This window comes from Zonotrichia albicollis, chromosome 22, assembly GCF_047830755.1.
Source record: "Zonotrichia albicollis isolate bZonAlb1 chromosome 22, bZonAlb1.hap1, whole genome shotgun sequence".
NCBI classification, from domain to species: domain Eukaryota; kingdom Metazoa; phylum Chordata; class Aves; order Passeriformes; family Passerellidae; genus Zonotrichia; species Zonotrichia albicollis.
The window spans coordinates 10,123,101-10,143,197 of NC_133840.1; the positions used below are offsets into that span (position 1 = coordinate 10,123,101).

A 20,097-nucleotide genomic window follows, 5' to 3' on the forward strand; every position below is an offset into this window, starting at 1 on the left:
AGTGGAATTTCTGCATGGGAGACACCTTCTTCCTTAAATTGGCCCATCCACTCTAATGACTGAATATGTAAATTGGAGTTCATTAGTGAGATTCTTGTCTGTATGGTAATCAGACTGTTAACAACTCTCTTACTTAATTGTCAGTTATGCTGGAGCTGATTTCTATTTTCTTCATTTTGACATAGGAACAAGCTCTGTCTAAATGTAGGGGGGGTTTGGGTTGGTTTTTTTTTTTTTTTTTTTTTTTTTTGGGTTTTTTCCCCCCCACAAAACTGCATTTTATTAACTGACTATTAACATTCAAATAATGGGAAGGGCTTTAATTTTTTCCAAGTGGATGTTTTCCTGATGCCCATATTGTGGCAGTCTGTGTGGATGGAGTGGAGGTCCTGGTGCAGTGTTGCTCTGTGTGCTGAGTGCATCCCTGATCATCAGCAGAGCAGGGCTGGGTCCTCCACATGCTGCTTTTGATGCTGTGTCATAAATGTGTTCCTAATCAGGTTTTTCATATTAGAAGATTTTCCAGTTTAAACAGTCACTGTTCCCTCAGTGGTTTTGATTAAACTAATGGGAAGTTGGTGGATAATCAAAGTGTGGATATGGAGATGATAACACTCATATTACTGAGTGGATTATAATGGTTCTCCTTTCCTTTATAAAAAGTTTATCTCCATTGTTTAGACAATGTAATGATAAAGAACTATTGTTTTGCACATTCTGTTGCTTGTAGGCATTGTTACTGGGGTGCAGCTCATTAATGTTGTCTCTCCTTGTGGAATTTCCAGACTTCCAATCCTATTGATGTTGCAGCCAGACCTGGAACGGTCCCACATACCCTTCTACAGAAGGATCCACGGGTCTGTAAAAACTGCTTTCTTTTTCTCAAGTAAATCTGTTCCTCTTGAAAACTTTGAATGCTAGAGCTGCCATCTTGAGAAAGTCCAAATTAACACCCTTTAAACCAAAGCTGTCTGAGCTGTTTCATCAGGGAGGGCTGCAGAAATTCTGTGGGATCGTTTAAAACACCCCTGTGCAATGGCAGAGCTCTGTCCTTGCTGGCAGCTCTCTCCCCAGACTCAGGGGTAAAGGCATAAAAGTCCAACTCAGTGTAGAAAATGTACAAACCTCCCCAAGATTTGTGTTTGCACTCTGTAATTGTTTTTAATGTGGGTAATGACAGCTATTCCCTGGGTTACTGTAGCATTGATTGCCCCAGTGAAATACGGATGCACTTTATTGATCACTTGGTGCCTCTGGATTTCTGAGTTCCAGAGGATGTGAGCAGCATTTATTGCCTCAGCACTTTGTCCCTCTGCCCAAGGGTTGTTGGTGTGTTTGAATTGATGGCCATTATTTCCATGAGGAACTTCACACTCAAATATTTTTAGCAGAACTCTCAGACAAAAGCACTGAGGAGCTCTCCCTAAAATTCTGAGCTGGGGCACGGCTGAACCTCCAGAGCTGCTGTCTTTGTGTTGGGCTGAGTTCCAGTACTTTGGGTTGCTGAGCAGTGGAGCTGAGGCTGAGCTTTACACCAAGAGGAACCACATTTCTGTTTGTTTGTCTAAGTGCAGAGATAACCAGAACCTCCCATCAGGAAGTCATTTAGCTTTATGTTCCCTTTCAACTGGGAGTGAGTTTCGATTATTTCAAGATGATGCATTGTGCCATCACTGCGTCTGCTAAGTACCTTCTGCACCTATAAATCTCCCTTAGTATTGCATTTCAAAACAGAAAATCCAAAACAAATGAGCAGTACCCAATAAATTGAATTATTTCCCAGCATTTATTGATGAAATATGAGCAAAAAAAGGGGAATAAGAAAATAATCTACTCCAAAAAAAAACCCTAACAGGCCACATCAAAAATAAAAAATGAGAAAATTGGGTTTTTATATGGGCCCTGTTTACCAACTGTTTCAGTGTGCTAATAATTAAGGCAAAGCCCATTTATGGCAGAGAGCAGCTCAGGCAGCAGTGAGGCACAAGGCCATGACCTTGGCTGGTGGGTGGCACGGTGCTGGTGTGCAGGGCATGGCTCACACCCCATCCCAGCCCCTCTGTGGGATTGAGCCCTGTCCATTGTCCAGCCTTGCCATGAACTGAGGAGCTCTGAAAGATGAGAGCAGGAGTTTGCCCAAAGGACAGATCTGTGCCTCCATCAGTGCAGTTAACCAGCCATTTCTGCAGCATTAAATCAACAAATTGCTGCTGCTGCCAGGGGCCAGAGCTCTGTGTGAGCCTGCTGGAGCTGCCATCACCACTCAGGTGCCACAGCCAGGGGGAGGGGGCAGCACAGAGATGGAGGCTCAGGACTAATTATTATCCAAAAGGGCTTCATTTGAAAGTAAAATTCTAACATTTTAATTTAGTCTCTTAATGAAGCAATACAGATTTGTTAATTAGAGCAATTGTTTGAGTGACAGGCGTGTAACCAAGCTGTCATTTCTTCTTCACAGTTGACAGATCCGTTCAGGCCCATGTTGAGGGTAAGAAATCTTCCTGTGCTCCTGTTTGTCAAGCTTGGCTCAGTCCCACCAGGTTGCAGCACAGAGTAATTCCAAATGAGAGCTGCCAAGTGTCACCTGGGCACTTCTGCCCTGTTCTGGGGAGGGCACAGGCACTCCTGCAGCTCCTGATCACTCAAGGACAAGGCAGAGTTTCACAGCTGGAAGTTTTGCTCTTCTCATGCAACCCCTCACGTGAATACTTGAGCTTAAATATTGCTGATCCTTCCATCATGGTTTTCTGAGGCAAATCCTAGAGATCCTGGCAGTGATTCTCTGTTATTTCTCTGCACTATGAAGGAGTTTGCTTTATGATTTTACTATGTGTTTTCTGTGTTACTTAGTTTGATATATCCCCCCCAGGTATCTCACTGTCCACTGTAGATAGACAATCCCCTTCAAACACAAAATATTTTAAAAATAAGTATCTAAAGATCCAGTTCACCACTCATCCAAAAGGGGTTTTTGTTAATTTGTCAGCACATTCAAGAAAAAGGTCTAGATTTTGCTTTAGTGAACTTACTAAATCACTAGCAAAGTTTTTGCAAATTAGCAAAAGGCTTGAGTTTAGGGTAGTATGTCTGTGAGACAGAGTTTGTTTTTTTTTAATGATTTAATTATTGGTTGATACCCAGCTAGAGCTAGAAGACAGACCATAGTTTCTGAAACATTTAATTCACAAGTAGCTTAAGGTGACTCTTGAATTCCTGTGATAATTTTTGACTCTACAGGAGTCATTACTTGTGTAGGTAACTGCAGACCCCTAAGTAACAAAATTGAAGAAAGTATCTCTCAAATGAGTCTTTTTGAGACAGTTTCCAGCTGTGCTGGAAATGGAGTACAAACTCAACAGGAGGGCTAACAAGCGCTCTGGTTCCTGCCTCCCTCTCTCCTCCCTGTGACTTGGGGGGACAGGGAGGATGCAAAGACCCCCCCAAACAGGGTGAATTGAGTGACCTCCATTGTTTTCAGCACAATTATGAGCTGAAACCTTGGGGGGACAGACCAGCAATTACATGGGGGAGTCAGATGAATTTTGAAAACCAGAATGACCTTTTAAACCACTTCCATTTTCATCTTTTGGTGGAACTGCCAATTGTGGAAATGACCTGAGTGTGCAGCTGTGAACAGCCCAGCTGTGCAGGGCAGTGCTCTCAGGGACACAGCTCACAGCTTTCAGCAGCACAAGCTGCACTCTCAGCCAGTGGCAACAGAGGATTACAGGAGTGTGTCCAGCTGGAGATTCCTGGGTAGCCAGATAAATTCCCTAGCAAGGGACAAGTCTTTCCAGTTCTGGTTTTGCAGGAGGATGGAGAGGGAACCCTTTGCTTTCAGTTGTTTTGGTGTGGGGATCCCCCAGACCAAACCAGACAGAGCTCAGGGTCTGTTTTCTTCTAGAAATAGAATAAAGCATCTTAGGTTTTTGAAAGTTACTGATTCATGTCTTGTTTTTCCAGAAACCTGGCAAGTGGTGTGCCATGCACGTTCACATCGCCTGGCAGATCTACCATCACCAACAGAAGGTCAAGGTCAGTGCCTGGGAAGCCTGACTGGGGTGGGGGGCACAGAGCAGAGCTCAGAGAGGAAGGGCTGGCTCTCACCTGGGCACTTCTGTGCCACGGCCACTGCCTTGGTAAAGGCACACACACAGCTTTGAGCAGAAGCCTCCTTTCTGAGGGTTGGGTGAAAAGCTGAAGGCAGAGTCCCAGCAGTGTCTGGGATGTGCTGGAGCCAGGACAGCAGGGTAAGAGCTCCAGCTCTGTAGCTAGGAGGGAGGAAATGGAGGCAAACTACAAGCTGGCTTCCCTCTCCTCTCCTCTCCTCTCCTCTCCTCTCCTCTCCTCTCCTCTCCTCTCCTCTCCTCTCCTCTCCTCTCCTCTCCTCTCCTCTCCTCTCCTCTCCTCTCCTCTCCTCTCCTCTCCTCTCCTCTCCTCTCCTCTCCTCTCCTCTCCTCTCCTCTCCTCTCCTTTTTCTCTCTTTTTTCTCTCTTTTTTCTCTCTTTCTCCCTTCCCACTGAGGACACAAATGTATCAAGTGGAGACCCTTGGCATGTGTATCTATTTCCTCTTATTAATGTTGAGGTGCAGGAAGCCTCTCCTGTCCCGAGGATGCTGTACCAGGATACACAGGCTCCCCTCAGCCTTCCTTCACATCCCTCATGGCTGGAGGGTGGCACCTGGGTGTGCCCAGGCTGCCCAGGCTGGCACAGCCTCGCAGGGATGTTGTGTTATCAGACACTGCCTCACTGCACTGAAGGTCAGGGATGGAAGTCCTGTCTTAGTTATTTTTCAAGCTCTGAGACTGCAAGGGTGAAGGCCATGAGCAGTTTTCCATTCTCACTCTGACTGAATTGCCATTGCACCTGGACTCTGGGAAAGTTTCTTCCCCTTTTTGGTATTTTCACTGTACCCATCACCTTAAGATCTTGTGATGCTCCCACAGTTTTTCAGTAAGTCAGGAATGGTTGCTGTTCTTCACTGCTCATACTTCAGGAATCAATATCTTGTGTTAGAAACTAAAATTACCAGGGAATCCTTAGCACTTTGCAGCCTGTGTGTGCACTTGAATTGTGTAGGGTAGTGCTATAAGAATATGAAGATGTTGAACAGCTATGAAAACCTGCAGCTAATAGAGTTTAAAAATAACCCTTTTAAACAAGGTTGACAGGTTAATTTGCTGCAGTAGACATATCTCTCTTCTCTGCTTCCTTATGTTTCCCCTGCTAGGGATCTTCATTCATCTTCCCATTATCAAAAAAGACAAGATTATAGACCTAGAGAGTTATATGTCCTTTTTTTTTTATTTTATTGAAAAGGTATTTTCTTGAAATGAAATTATTATTCCCATGCTATCTGTGTCCTTTGAATCTTCCTTGATTTGATATTCAGAGAGAGGTCAAACCAGTATATTTATAACTCACAGTAAATGCCATTTTCATGCAGCCATTTCTTTTACCTCATACTTTTCCACCTTGCATGTTAAAAAAACAGCAAGAATAAAGCCCAGAAGCACATGAAAGGATGTTGCACGAGTTTTTGAGGCTGTGCATGATGATATTTTCAGGAATAATTGAGAAGTGTGTCTGGTCAGTAAGGAGAGTTTGGGTGTCCCTGGATACACAGGAACTGTGTCCCCCTCCTGACATGACCACAAAGGTGAATCTCTTTCCAAAAGCTCACACAGGACAATTTCTCCTTCTCCTTATCACTGCCATGGTTGTGAAGGTGCCTGTTCTTCTGCACAAGCTGCAGGTGCTGCCTGAGCACAGAGCAGGGAATCAAAGGGCTGGTTTCCAGTTTGAATGCGGTGCCACAGGACTGCTGCCAGTAATGATCTGCCCAGTAATTGCTTGCAGAGGGCAGCAGCAGGCACTGAAGGAGCAGGCACAATGGGAAGCTTTAAAACACAACCTTCCTGACCTCAGGAAAAATTGCATGCAGCTGTGGATGCTGTTTGGCTGCCTGTGCCTCTGCTGCAAGACCTGGGTAACCTCTGCACACCTCAGGGATTCAACAGGGCTGCACAGGGAGCACATTTACACCCTCCTTACACTGCCCACTGCTCAGGAGAGGATTTATGCTCCATAATTGGGCCTCTCTCCTTTAGGAAGGGCCTTACAGCCTGATCTAAGGGCAGTGCAGACATTTACATTGATTTTTGTGGGCAGCACGCTCAGGTGTTACACATTTTCTGGAAATACATTAGGAAGGATTGGCATCCAGGGGCTGCTCTCCTGAGCAGCAGCTGGGGAGAAAAGAAATCTGACCATTTCCCTGCTACTATTTTAAGGTGAACCAACACATTCAGAAATCTTTTAACACATCCAAGGTATTGCTGTTCCTCTTCAGACAGGGGATTTGTTCGTTATTTAGAGCAGCACCATTCATATGGCTGCAATTAAAGCTTCAGCCAGCTTTTGCTATTCTGAGTAATGCCTGTCAGGGTTTATAACCTGGTTGTTAAAAAAGAATAAAAAGAGTTCACAGCATAAAAATCTGGCACACAGGCTTCAAGTGAGGCGTTTGTGTTTTCTGAACTCCTTTTAACTATTAAAGCACTTCAGTGTTACTTCCTTAAAAGACTTGACCTTGACTTGGCAATTTCAGTATTCTTGCAGGCCATTATCTCCAGACATAGATAATGCTTTGTTTCCCTTTTTCTTTCTTGTTTTCCTTCTTTTTTCTTTTTTTTTTGTTCTCATGACTACACAGACATGTTTCTAGCACTTGAAAAACAGCTATGAGGCACGCACATTAATTTGATCATAATTTTTTAATATGCATATTTATATCATTGTAATAGTCTGTGCTTGGGGCTGGCACAGTATTAAATACTGATTTATAAAGCGTGGCCTGCTCCATAACTACTGGTAAGATCTCCTGGTTCCTTGTTACCCATTTATAAATCCTTTCAGCTGCCCTGCACAATTAATCAGCAATCTGCATTTAGGGAGTTCTGGCAGCACAGGTAATTGGGAGTTTGGTTTTCTTCCTTCATTCTATAAAACTACTGAAGTGGGCACCCCTGAAATGGGGATGTGGCACGAAGAGCACATCCTTCATCCACTTATCACTCACAGTGCAGCTGCCTCAGCAAATTCCCCTCACAGGAGGGAGGCTGCTGACTCGAACACATGTAAATAAAGACATGCAGTACTTTGAGTGGAGTGGGTGCTGTCAAAGTGGGATTCAACCACTTCCTGCTCTGCACTCTGGGTCCTTTCAGCCCCTCTTCAGGCTGAGGGGCATGGAGGGTGCTTTGCATCCAGCATTTCTTGGTGGCAGCTTTCCCTGGGAAATGAGTGGTTCTGGTGTCCATGTCTGTCCCCTGCCCAGCTGGGACCAGGGCCAAGCTGACATTCCCATTTATTGTTGTGGGACAGACCTGTCCTTACAGCTCAACAAGTGTCTGAGGCCTCTTCAGAGAGTTTTATGTTTGTTGTTGTATGTCTGTGCTGAACATCCTGGAGGGGTGGCTGTGAGCATATGTGAAAACACTGGTGAAATTAGCAGGAAATATGCAGGAGCCTGAGCTTTTCCCTCTTTGCCTTAGATCTCCCTTCCAGGAAAACAGCTGTACACCTGTGCTTGGGGTCCCAAAATCCAATATTCTTATTAAAACATCAGTATGAATGAGCTGCTCTACCCACATCATTCTGGAAGTGCCTTTTGCTGTTGCCTTTTCAGACAGTCTCTTCCAAGTCCTGTTTTCCATTTCAGAAACAGATGCAGTCTGACCCACACAAGCTGGACTTTGGCCTGAAACCAGAATTTCTGAGCAGGCCACCAGGCCCCAGCCTTTTTGGAGCCATCCACCACCCCCATGACCTGGCTCGGCCATCAACTCTCTTCTCCACAGCCAGTGAGTACTGAAAGTGAAATCCCCTTCTTGCTCCTTGCTCATTAAAATGCTGATCCTTGCCATGAATTTCCCATATGCTTATGAACTCTCTGCAAGACATGCCAGGGGCTATTAGTCTATTTGATAAATATTTAAAAATTATTCTGTATGCTTTTATAAAAAGCCCAACCTGCTGGAACACTGCTAGGTAGTAAATGAAGGAACATTTCCTCACAGAGTGATGTCTGGTGCATTGTGGAGATCAGATGTTGGAACTAAGGTGTATTCCACATGCATTTCCTTTTTGTTTCTGACCTGAAACATTCATTCCCCTGCACCCCTTATCCTATAACTGGGTATTTCTGTTATAAAAGCAGCTGCTCTTTGCATAGGACCCTGTGAGCCCCATGCAGGGCACAGCAATGTCAGCTCACATGAGCTGTTAAAGAAGGGACAGCCCAGAGCACAACGAGTCCCTCTCTGAGCCTCTGCTGGGAATTGACCCCTTTTGCTTTGTTTTGGCAGGTGGGGGGCACCCAGCTGGAACCCCTTTTGGCCCACCACCCCACCACAGCAACTTCCTGAACCCAGCTGCTCACCTAGGTACGTCCTCTCTCAGCTCAGACAGTGACCACTGAGAAATGAAACCTCTTGTGGGGAGACACTGAACATTCTGCTCACTAACCTGTACAAATGGCACATTTTAGCTGTTTAGTTTTAGTCTTTACCAGGTAGAAGTTCTAAATACACAGAAAGTGTCACTGACTGTGTTTTGAAGTACTTCTGAACACTAGAAGAGCAGAGTGACAGGGCTGGCTGGGTTTTGTTTGAGCTATGCTTAGAACCAGTCCAAAAAATGCCTTAAGGGCAAGGCTTCAGATCACAGAGATGTTTCTTTTCCTAACTCCTACTTAGATATCTGTTTTTCCATTAAAGTGAATAGGAAACATAGCTTTAAAATTTTGTGATCTGGCTTCATGTGTCAGTTAGTGAAAATTGGTGAATACCCACTTAAACCAGAACTGCCTAAGTTACCAGATGATGTTATTTCCTTTCTAGCTTACTGCTTTTATAATAAGGTGATTTGTTCCTTATGGGAGCATACAAGACCAAGACTTTACATTGGCATTTGATTTTGCATGTGGGAGGGTCACCAGAATGTTACAGCAAACAGACAATGCAGGTTTATTAACTCTGCTCTTTGCTGCCCATGGAAAATGCTGGCTTTGGGCTTCTTTTTCTCTGTGCTGATATTTACCAGAAGTGACTTCATCAAAATTGTTAGACTGCTCCAAAATAAAGTGAGAATTTGCTTTATATGATTTTCCTGTTTCCTCTATGTATTAACTAAAAAATTGTTCCAGCATTTTTCAGTCCATACTAGTTTTTTCTGTAGTATGAGCAATAAACACCAAGGGAATCACAGAATGCTCAGGCCAGCATGACATATCAGTGGAACAGGACATTTTATTTATACCCTGGCTCTGGTTTAGGAGACATGGCCTGAAGGTGTTTGGAGCACACTTGCCAGAGTTAATGGTAGCCTGACTAGCAAGGGACATTTCCTGAGGAAGGAAATAAAAGGAAGTAAAACCAGAGATGTTTGCAGATTTCAATTGAAACATCATTGTGACAGTGTTCACAGGGGTCTGAGGATGAGGGAAGAGACGAGGATCTGACTCTTATGTTTTACAAGGCTTGATTTATTATTTTATGTTATATATTATATTAAAACTATACTAAAAGAATGAAGGATTTCATCAGAAGGCTAGTTAAGAATAGAATAGCAAAGAATGATAACAAATGTTTGTGGCTCAGACTCTCTGTCCGAGCCAGCTGACTGTGATTGGCCATTAATTACAAACAACCACATGACACCAATCACAGATGCACCTGTTGCATTCCACAGCAGCAGATAACCATTGTTTACATTTTGTTCCTGAGGCCTCCCAGCTTCTAAGGAGGAAAAAATCGTAAGGAAATTATTTTTCATAAAAGATGTCTGTCACATATCATGTCCATTTTAACATTGATTTTCTTTAAGACGAATTTGTTTGGTAGATGATGCCAGGGGTATGGCCAACAACAAAGCCAGTGTTTTGTGTCCCAGCCCATCAGAACCCTGCTGTGTGAGGGCACAGCTGGGGTGCAGGGGGTGCCTCAGGGGTGCTGGGTGGGAGCTGCAGCCCCAGGGGTTTCAGCTCTTTGTGTTGCTTTGCAGAGCCCTTCAACCGGCCGGCGTCGTTCAGCGGCCTCACCGCCGTGGGCAGCAACGCCTTCGGGGGGCTCGGGAACCCCACAGTCAGTGAGTACCTGGGCCATGGCCCTGCTGCTCTGCAGCCTGCCAGGGCCACCTGGCTCTCTTTTGTACTGGTTGGTTACATCACCTACCACTAAAAGACGGGAATTTGGAAAGCGGCCTTTTCCAGTTGGCAGTAAATTGGTTTTTGTTAATTACTTAATAGTTTGGGTTCAAACTAGTGCTAAATGTTACCATTACATTGTTCATTAAAAAGAAAAAAATAGAGCCTTTTAGTGTGAAAATTTCCACAGTTTTTTTGCATGTTCAGATGTAAATAATGCGTGCAGCTAGGGAGCTGTGGATGGAGACTTTTTTTCCTTTCTCACCAGTAATTCAGGCCATGTGCCTGGAAAAGATCACTAACCTGCATTTACTAGTCCAGGTTCATCAACATTTTTCTAAATTTAGCCAGTCACAGAAAATCATCCTTTTAAAAGTCACTCTCTTTCTTCATACTTCAAATCTGGCATGATTTTGGTCACATATTATTTTATTTTGGTTCAGGATCAAATGCAACAAGTTCCATTATTTATAGTCCCTATAACGGTCATTTCCTGATGTCTCCAAAACATTTGGAATAAGGGTCATTGTCACTTTTATCTTACTCCTTCATCCCTTGTCAATTTTATCCACAGCATTTCCCTTTCCAATTAAAAGAGCTGTCAGATGCCTGCCCATTTTTAGGAATGAGACCCTCTAATGAATCTCTGTTAATTTCCTTTCCTTTTCCAGCTCCCAATAATATGTATTCATTTTAACTCTGAGTGCTGTAAAAGTTGTTTTGGTAAGTACCTTCACTAGAGCATACCTTTTTCTTAAACCTTTTTGTTTTCCACTTCACCATTTCAGCACCCAACTCAATGTTCGGCCACAAGGATGGCCCCAGTATGCAGAGCTTTAGCAACCCTCACGAGCCCTGGAACCGACTGCACCGAACTCCTCCTTCGTTCCCGACCCCTCCGCCCTGGCTGAAGCCAGGAGAGCTGGAGCGCAGTTCATCTGCTGCAGCTCATGACAGAGATAGAGATGTAGATAAACGAGACTCATCTGTTAGTAAAGATGACAAAGAAAGGTACGAAAGAACACTTCCAAGAATTTGTCTAGTTCAAAGCTTGGGGCTCCGTTCCGCTTTTAACCCTCCCCAGCCTGGCACGTTGTGAAGGCAGAGCTTCCCCAGAGGCACGCCTGGAGCTGTCCCCAGGGTGGCACCACGCAAGAGGCAGGTTGGCAGCTCAGGTGTTCCCCTCTGCAGGGGTTCTCTTCCCACTTGCACCTCACACTTCACCTGAAGGAGCTTTGCTGGAGCCCAGTTCAGGCGGTGCCAAGTGGGAATAGAATCAGACCCACCCACTCTTACCCTGTGAGTCACATTGTCGTAGGTCTCTTGAAGGGTTAACATGGAGATAGTGCCTGACAGCATGGAGGAAAGGATTCTGAAGTCTATCAGATGCTTATCTGCACCTTCAAATACTTAAATCAGACCTTGTCTGCAAAACCCTTCCTCCCTCCTCAATAAACAGCCTGACCAGAGGGACCAGTGCTAAAGGTGTGAGATGAGAAGACTAAAATGCACCAGGAATGTCACGTGCCAAAACCATAGCAAGCTTCAGAGCACGCAGTTCATGCAAAGCACCTTCTTTCCCCTCAAAGAAGCCCCTACACTTGCACTGCTGTTAACACACTTTCCAACACCTTTCTATTCAGTGTTTTACATGGACTTGCATGCTCACATGTCCAGGCTGGGAAGGGTTAATGGAAAGTAAAACCTGGTCAATATTTATTTTTTGTCAGGACTGTTCCCATTATTCAGTTAACGCAGTAAAAATTCCTCTTAACATTGAAGTACCAAATTTATAAGAGTTTGCCATTCAGCAAGTGTCATGCCTTCCTTGAAAACTGTAGAGAGGCTGATTTCAGCTTTTTCAATTGTGGCTTGATGGCTTTCCTGTTAAGTTTGCACATTACTTTACTACATAATGGCTATTTGTTTCTAATATTTTAATCTAAAAGAATATTTAGGAGATGTGCTTTTCTGACTTCTCTGTCACTAACCCAAAGATATGCATTAGTAGCCTTTTCTAAAAGAAGTTATGCTAACACATTAGATATTCTAAAACTACATGGAACAGCTTTTCTACATTGTTCTAAAAGAAAGGCGAACTACAGATCTTTTCACCTACATTTTCCATTTGGAATATTTTCTGTTTGGTAGCATAGCTTCATTATTTTCATGTCTGATGTTAATGCTTTAAAAGAAATTGCTGTTACAAATTGGGTTTTCTGTCCTGCAAAAGGCTTAAGCATGTGAGTAACTTTACTGGCTTGAATGGCAAAGCATTTTAGTTACTAAGATCTGGGTAGTCTGTAGAATTATGTGATTATTTTGGTTGCTGTTTTGTTGTTTTCTCATGAAGTGTTCTGCTGAAGAAAATCCCTTACTGAAAACATTCATTGCAAGCTGCTTTGGCATTGCCTGAACTCCATATCATAGCTCAGAACATATTTCTTTTCAATAATTGGAGAGCTTAGCAGTAAGCATCATCCATCCCTCACACTTGTGCACAGTTCCAGCTTGCAGTGAGTGCAGTCCTGGTTTCACCCCTGCAGTGCTGCTGTGTGCCCAGCTCTGTGGGCTGGGACGTGGCACTCTGCAGCATGTTCACACTGTGGGCTGTGTGAGGAGAGGCTGAGGATCCCTTCCCAGAGCTGTGCTCCCTGTGCAGAGAATGTCTGAGGAGTTGAGAGCCTCTCCTTCCTCCTCCTCACCGTCCAGTGGCACCCAGAGGGGTGAGCACAGAGCTTTCTAATTGAGGTCCCAAGCTCTGTTATCTATTTGAAATTAATTTGCCCAGGCAGGAAGAGCTGGGAATCACACCCAGAGGTTTGATTTCATCTCAAAATCACCTGGTCATCAAGGGTCTAACCTTACCAAGCCAGGAATGGCGCAGGCAGCCAAAAGCATTGAGCTCCATTGGAGCTCCCCAGCTAAGGTTGGTGTTGGTTGGGGTGGAGATCCCTGGTGGCTCCTCTTGGATCAGCTGCAAGTCCTGTGCAGGCAGACTGGGAGAGGTGAATCCTCAGGCAGCCCAGAGTGCAGAAGTGCAGCAGTGACCCTGTCCTGGCTGGGAGTGGCACTGCAGAGCCCTGATGGCTCCTGCAACGTTGCATGTCCCTTCCAGCTCAGGGTGTTCTGCGACGCTGCCATTGATTGCAGTGGTGGAGGGGTTTTCTTAAAGACTCTTTTATTCCAGCCCAACATTAGGGGAAAAAAAATTAAAAATAGGAAATGTGAAAAGCAGGATTTGTTCCTTCTCAGTGGTATTTTGTTTAAAAGATGTCACTGAACGCTTCCAGTATAATCATAATGGCATTTAAGGGTCTGCAATGCTAGAGCATTAAACCAAACCAACCAAGAATCTGTTGATCTTTCAATCAATATAAATGAGGCACACACCTCAGCATAAGAAATTCAGTATTTTTCAGTGTAGCACACAGCCTCAGAACTTCTCTTACTTGGTAATAAGTTCATTGGATAATGTGATTTTAACTTTCTTCTTTGTGGAGGCAGTGGCTTAGAGCTGTTCTCATGTTATCAACCTCAGGAGCTCTTGACAAATGTGAGGATTAAAAAGTTATTCCTTCTCTGTCCACTGGACTATGTGCAGCTCACTTAAATGAGCTGGATAATCAGGAGCCTCTTGAGATGTTACCAACACTGTCATTGAATACAATGACATTGGCAAAGGAATTTGTCATTTTGGTTGCACATATATTTCTCCTTAATTACAGAAAACAGCTGTTATTTTTTCTAAATTTTATGTGTCATTTAAAGTACATCAATTATATGGAAAATTGATTAAATATCAACAAAAGGACTGAATGAGCTTTCCTAGGGAAATAAAACAATTAAGGGTACCCTCTAAACTAGTCCCATAAGCAAAATAAATAAAAGATTAGGCATTGCAGAGCCCACAAGCCAGTGATTTCCCACCAAAGTAAAAGAATTGAACCTTCACGTTGAGAATCCTTCATTGGAGGGCCTTGACTTGGTCTCCCTGTGTCCAGATGTGGAAGCTGTTAAATGGTGGAAAGCAGGTGGAAGGAAATGAGAGCCAGGATGTGATTTCCAGACTGTTCAGGTCTCATTGAATGAAGGCAGCTCCTGATCCCAAACAGTGAAGTGCTGGGCAGTGCAGACCAGGCAGGGCTGGTATCAGCTGCTCTGCCTTCCAAGTGTTTTCCAAGAGTTACATTCTGAACTTTGGAGGTCTCAGACATGGCCCATGAAATGACAATTTCAACAGTTCAGTCTAGACACAGCAGAAGATGCACCTGGCGACATTAGAATGAGAGTTTCCTTCTCCCAGGCATTTTTTCTGCATTTGCCGCAGTTTCACTGTCCAAAAGTACCTAGAGCTACAAATCTTACACAGCTCAGCAAAAGAAGTAGGGGGCAGGAATTGTATGGGTGAAGGAGCAAATGTTCACTGAGGAGTCACCCCCTGAGCTGCCCTTCAGCAGCCAGTACTGCTTATCCTGGCCAGAGTGTCACCTGCTGGTGACACCAGCACCCAGAGAGACACCGTGTCAGCTGGAGCTGAGGGCAGCCCTCACTGCTTACCCTTCCCACAGAATCCCAGAATAGCTGGGGACAGAAGGGACCTCTGGAGATCATCCACTCCAACCCCCTGCGGAGGCAGGGCCACCCAGAGCAGGTGACACAGGAATGTGCCAGCTGGGTTTGTCTTCAGAGACACCTCCCTGGGCATCCTGTTCCAGTGCTCTGCCACCTCAGTGGAAAGTTCTTTCTTGTGTTGAGTTGGAACTTCCTGGGTTTTAGTTTCTGGCCATAAATAATTGTTGCCTTTAACGGCACACTGTCCCTCATCCCACATGGAACAGAATTTCCATGCTCAGCAAACAGCATGTGTCCAGCACTGAATATGTGGAGCTGTCTTTATGGAGAGATTCCAACTCAGAGGTCAATTGAAATTACTAAGAGGCTAAAATCATTGGAACTGAGGGATTAGATTCACCTTGTGAATTTGATCAGTTTTAGATGAGAGAGCTTTTTCACTTAGCATTGCCCATAACAACTCCTGGTCAACATTACTTCCTGAAAATAATTGGTATGGAACCCATTTCCATATTTAATAATATTATAAATATTATAATATTTAGATTTTTGTTCACTGCCAGACAATAATTCCCCAAACTGTTGTGCACCATAATTAGGTTTGAAAGATGGAATGAATTTACAGTATTTTCTGACTTTGTAGCATTGGCCCTGTCCTGCTCAGCTTGTTTGAACCTAGACATGGGAAGGGTTGGTCATCTGAGGAGCAGCTGACTCCAGGCATGGTGTTTTCAGAGCCAGTGTGAAGGATGGACAGACAGAGCAGATTTATCTCTGCTGAGGAGGTCGACACAAACTCTGTGTGATGGGCAGCTCTGTTAAACCCTGCACTGAGGATCACTGCACACTCAGGGAATTACCTTCTGTCAGAGGGCTGGGTTGGCACCATCAGCACTGGTGGTACTCAAAAGGATTTTGCCTCAGCTTGAAGTAAATGGAATTGCAAAAAGTAAATTGAAAAGCTAGACATTGGAAAAGAATAGAGGAGAGAAATTAATAGTGTACATAGGTCCGGAAATGTTTTTAAAAGCCATTTGAAAAATAGGAATCTATTTTCCCAAATGTATTCTTAAAAGAAGAAGTAGGTAGAATACTATTAACCATGTAATTTGTATTTAATTCCCTCACTTTTTGGATGAAATGAGTATGTTTTTACTTTTCTCTCTCCTTTGCAAACATTTAAAGTCTTTGCAATATATGTGCTAGAGCTAGATGCCCATGGGAGCCTTCTGTGGAGTTCAGTGTTTGAGATCTCAGTCAGATTCTTCACAGAGCAGCTTTGGAGATCTGCAGCTGCTGTGATAACAGAGTAGGCCGAGTTTAGAGATGGGATGTTCTTCTGGAGTTTTGGGTGTGCCAAAGGCACAGTGCCTTTACTGGTGCATTCACCAGCTCTCTGCAAAGCCACGAGTAGAAAGCCAGGCACTCTGATGCTTTGTTTTCTTTGCAGAGCTTCTCATGCCTTCATCTCACACTTCTCTTTCTTGTAGGGAGAGCATTGAGAAAAGACACTCCAGCCATCCTTCGCCAGCACCTATCCATCCAGTAAACTCCCTCGGACATAACCGCAGCTCAAGTGAGCAGATCAGGAGCCATCTGAATCCCGAGGTTCGAGAAAAAGAGAAACCCAAAGAACGAGAGAGGGATCACTCCGAATCTCGGAAGGAGATTAATGTTGAAGAGCACAAGGTGAAGGACAGCTACGTTTCAGAGAAAGAAGGCCTGAGCCATGAAAGCCGAGTGGTGGAAGAGTCTAAACAAATGCCCAGGGTTCCTTCGCCCTATGCCAGGCCCCCCGTTGTGGAGAGCACCAGGCCCAACAGCACTTCCAACCGCGAGGCCGACAGGAAGAACGAGCCGGCGTACGATAACCCGAAGAAAAGCAACGAAGTCAAGGTGAAGGAAGAGCGAAAGGAAGACCATGATGTTCAGCCTGAGGGACCTCAGACTCATAGGTCATCTGATCAGCCGCCACCTATATCCACATCCAACGTCCACCCAAGTCCTTTAGTGTCTATGCCCATGACTGTAGGTGTGACTGGTATACATCACATGAACAGCATCAGTGGCCTGGACAGGACTCGCATGATGACCCCTTTTATGGGAATTAGCCCAATTCCTGGTGGAGAACGTTTCCCCTATCCTTCTTTCCACTGGGATCCAATGAGAGATCCCTTGAGAGATCCCTACAGAGAGCTGGATATTCATCGGAGAGACCCCCTGGGCAGAGACTTTTTGCTAAGAAATGACCCCCTCCATCGCCTCTCTACGCCAAGGTTGTACGAAGCAGACAGGTCATTCAGGGATCGGGAACCTCACGACTACAACCACCACCACCACCACCACCACCCTCTGTCCGTGGACCCGCGCCGGGAGCACGAGCGGGGCGCGCACCTGGACGAGCGGGAGCGGCTGCACATGCTCCGCGAGGACTACGAGCACGCGCGCCTGCACTCGGTGCACCCCGCCGCCCTGGACGGGCACCTGCCCCACCCCGGCCTGCTCACGCCAGGCCTGCCCAGCATGCACTACCCCCGCGTCAGCCCCCCCACGGGACACCAGAACGGCCTCCTCAATAAAACTCCCCCCACAGCAGCTCTCAGTGCCCCGCCGCCTCTCATCTCCACGCTGGGCCCGCGGCCCGGCTCTCCCAGAAGGACTACTCCTCTGTCCACAGAGATGAGAGAGAGGCCTCCCTCTCACACCCTCAAGGACATCGAAGCTCGATAAGCAGAGCGAGACTCAGTGAAAACCAGAGCAAGAGGGACAAAAACCTTGTAAATGAACATAATATAAAGACCTTCTTACTAGTCATTGATACAGACTGGGGATGTGACCCACTGTACAATATGTATAGACCTGAGTGCAAAGATTTTGAAATGATTTTTTTTGTATATTATATGTTGAAATTTTCCAGATCTTTTAGCCAATGTTCCATATGTTCCTCGTGTCTCCTACTCTATTTTATTTCTAGCTTAAAAATTTCAAAATTTGAACTGAAGAACAAGACGTCAGTCTGAGTGATTTGACTAGAAACAAGCCACCACCAATGTCAACCCTACAAAGCTCTTTCAAACCAGAAGTGAAGTCAATTGTAGATATTTATGTAAAAAGATTGCTTCATGGATTAATGGTTCATATATGCAAAAAGGGTAAGATGAAAGCTTTACTTTGTACAAATGTAAATAGATAAAATTAAGTAACATAATACATTAATACTTCTTAAACTGTGCTATTTGCAAACTTAATATTGATCAACACAGTCTGCTTATGCTGTGTTACTTATATTGTTATAGACAGCTAAACCCCTTCAACTATGCAATGAATTTTAAGGCTTTTCACAAAAGCCTTTATAACTCAAAGGAGCCTTTTCAACACACAACATAATTAAAGTCATATTTTCCCTGAACAAGCTCATTTCTAATGGAAGCCTTTTTCTCTTGTTTTGATGAAGAAACAGCCCTTCAGAGGTGCAGTTTTCTGTGTGAACCCTTGCATCAGGCTGCTGAGGTCACTGTAACTCGTGTGTCCCTTGGATGGTGTCAGGATTAGTGCTCTGTGATCACTGACATGGAGTCATGGCAGATTGGGTTTCAGTCATATTAATCCGGGTTAAATGGTAATAATGGAATGCTGGAGATTTTCCAGAACTTTTGTCACTTAACATGTCAAATTTATTTTGGGGAGAACATCTGCTTATAGCCATTCATGTCTGGTTTTATTGCCAGTGTGTCATTTTTATCTGTACACACATTTTTTTTTGTGTTAAGTGATTTTTAACTACATTGAAACAAATCCTACAAGAAAGTGAATACTTTTCTAAATGATGGATATGTTTTCACTGTGGATCAGTAGTTTAATTAATGAACTCCATTGCAGATTTCATAATGGAATTTATTGTATTTCAGTTGGTAATAAAGTCTGTGAATAGCTAACAGGTCAGCCTTGTTGTTCCCTAATCATAGAAGACATGAAATAACCTGAAGAACACGGTCCTTTTTAAAAATATGCATCAATCTTCTGAAATCTGTCTTTTCATAACACACTTTTTTATAATGTGTTAAGTTTCTTGTCTAAATATTTGGAGAGAATATGACTTTATCAGAGAGAATTCAATATCTTGTCTACTGGACTGTAAAATATATGTATGAAATAAAATTAGTTCCATTGGTCTTCTAGTGTATTAAAGTGCTATCTGAAGTTGTTACCCTGTTTTGGCAAAAAAAAAGAAAAAAAAGAAAAAAGTTAACTACAAACAGTTGTTTCTAATGATCAGAGATCTATTTTAGTAGTCAACTGAAGGTTTAGTTGTGAGCTTCAGATTTTTGTGAACTCCAGATGTTGTGCAGTGTTTCTTTTTTTTTCTTTTTTTTTTTTTTTCTACAAACAAAAGGAAAAATACAAAAAAGTCCCAACCCTGAGGAATATGTACACTGGAACCGTAGTGGTAGCTTTCAGTATTGTAAAGAGATTGTTATATACAAACCTTTTTGCTGTTTATCCTGTATGTAATAAAGTCCTTTCTAGATCCTATGTGAACAGAAAAGTGAAGCGGCTCTCAATCTTCAGCATGTTTCCTCCTCAGCGAAGACTTGTGTAATGTAAATTGTGCCATGTTATTAAAAAATGTGAACTAAACTGCTAGGTGCTTCTTTGTGTGCAGTGCCCCATCGTTGCTATGGGGAGGAAGTCCTTTTTCCCAACAGTGGGGTTTTGTTCAGGAGTAGCTGTTAAAATTGGAAAGGAAATGGCAAACTTTCCTCAGCCATCTTACTGGAATCCTTAGAGTTGTCAGGGAAAAAGAAACAGAAAGGAGACCAGATCCTTGGCTTGTCCAGGTTCTTTAAAAATATAGTAAAACTCTACTTGGATTAGATTTTAATTAGATCATAATCTTGGTCTGCTGGATGCACATCATTAAAAAGCTGAGTTACTGAAGAAGGCGGGACTGGATGGCCACAGGAGGATGTAACTGTGGAGCCAGCGAGGGAGGCCCCCCGAGGCAGGGTCTGATTGAGAGCAGCATCTTCCAGGCTCATCTCATCCTTGCAGAGGAGCCTGACAGCTCTGGCAGCGTCTTCAGGAGGGAAGAAACGTGGTCTTGATTGTCCAGGCTCTCATCCTTGTCCTCCCAGGTGCTGAGCAAACTCTTATTGATGGTCCTTAATTCCCAATTAAGCCAATGAGCCCTCGCTCCTAGAGTCCAGAAAGCATCGAGGCCTTTCAGTCCCTTTGAATTCAATTTCAGTGCTCCATGCCTTGGAAGATCCACGTGTCAAGTCTTCTTGTACTGGTGATGCTCAGAGGAGTATG

General features: G+C 44.0%; 1 protein-coding gene across 8 annotated transcripts in view; it reads left to right on the forward strand.

The window, feature by feature from the left end:
* The window catches only part of AUTS2 (activator of transcription and developmental regulator AUTS2), a 798,387-nt gene extending 778,965 nt beyond the window's left edge, over positions 1-19,422 (forward strand). For all 8 annotated transcript variants that reach the window (XM_074556758.1, XM_074556754.1, XM_074556753.1 and 5 more), the window contains 8 exons: positions 786-857; positions 2,459-2,488; positions 3,964-4,035; positions 7,726-7,867; positions 8,372-8,449; positions 10,068-10,151; positions 10,998-11,220; positions 16,275-19,422. In XM_074556758.1, the coding sequence (XP_074412859.1) occupies positions 786-857; positions 2,459-2,488; positions 3,964-4,035; positions 7,726-7,867; positions 8,372-8,449; positions 10,068-10,151; positions 10,998-11,220; positions 16,275-17,514 (1,941 nt within the window). In that variant the 3' untranslated portion in view covers positions 17,515-19,422. The remainder of the gene's footprint in view (positions 1-785; positions 858-2,458; positions 2,489-3,963; positions 4,036-7,725; positions 7,868-8,371; positions 8,450-10,067; positions 10,152-10,997; positions 11,221-16,274) is intronic.
* The last annotated feature ends 675 nt before the right edge of the window (positions 19,423-20,097 follow it).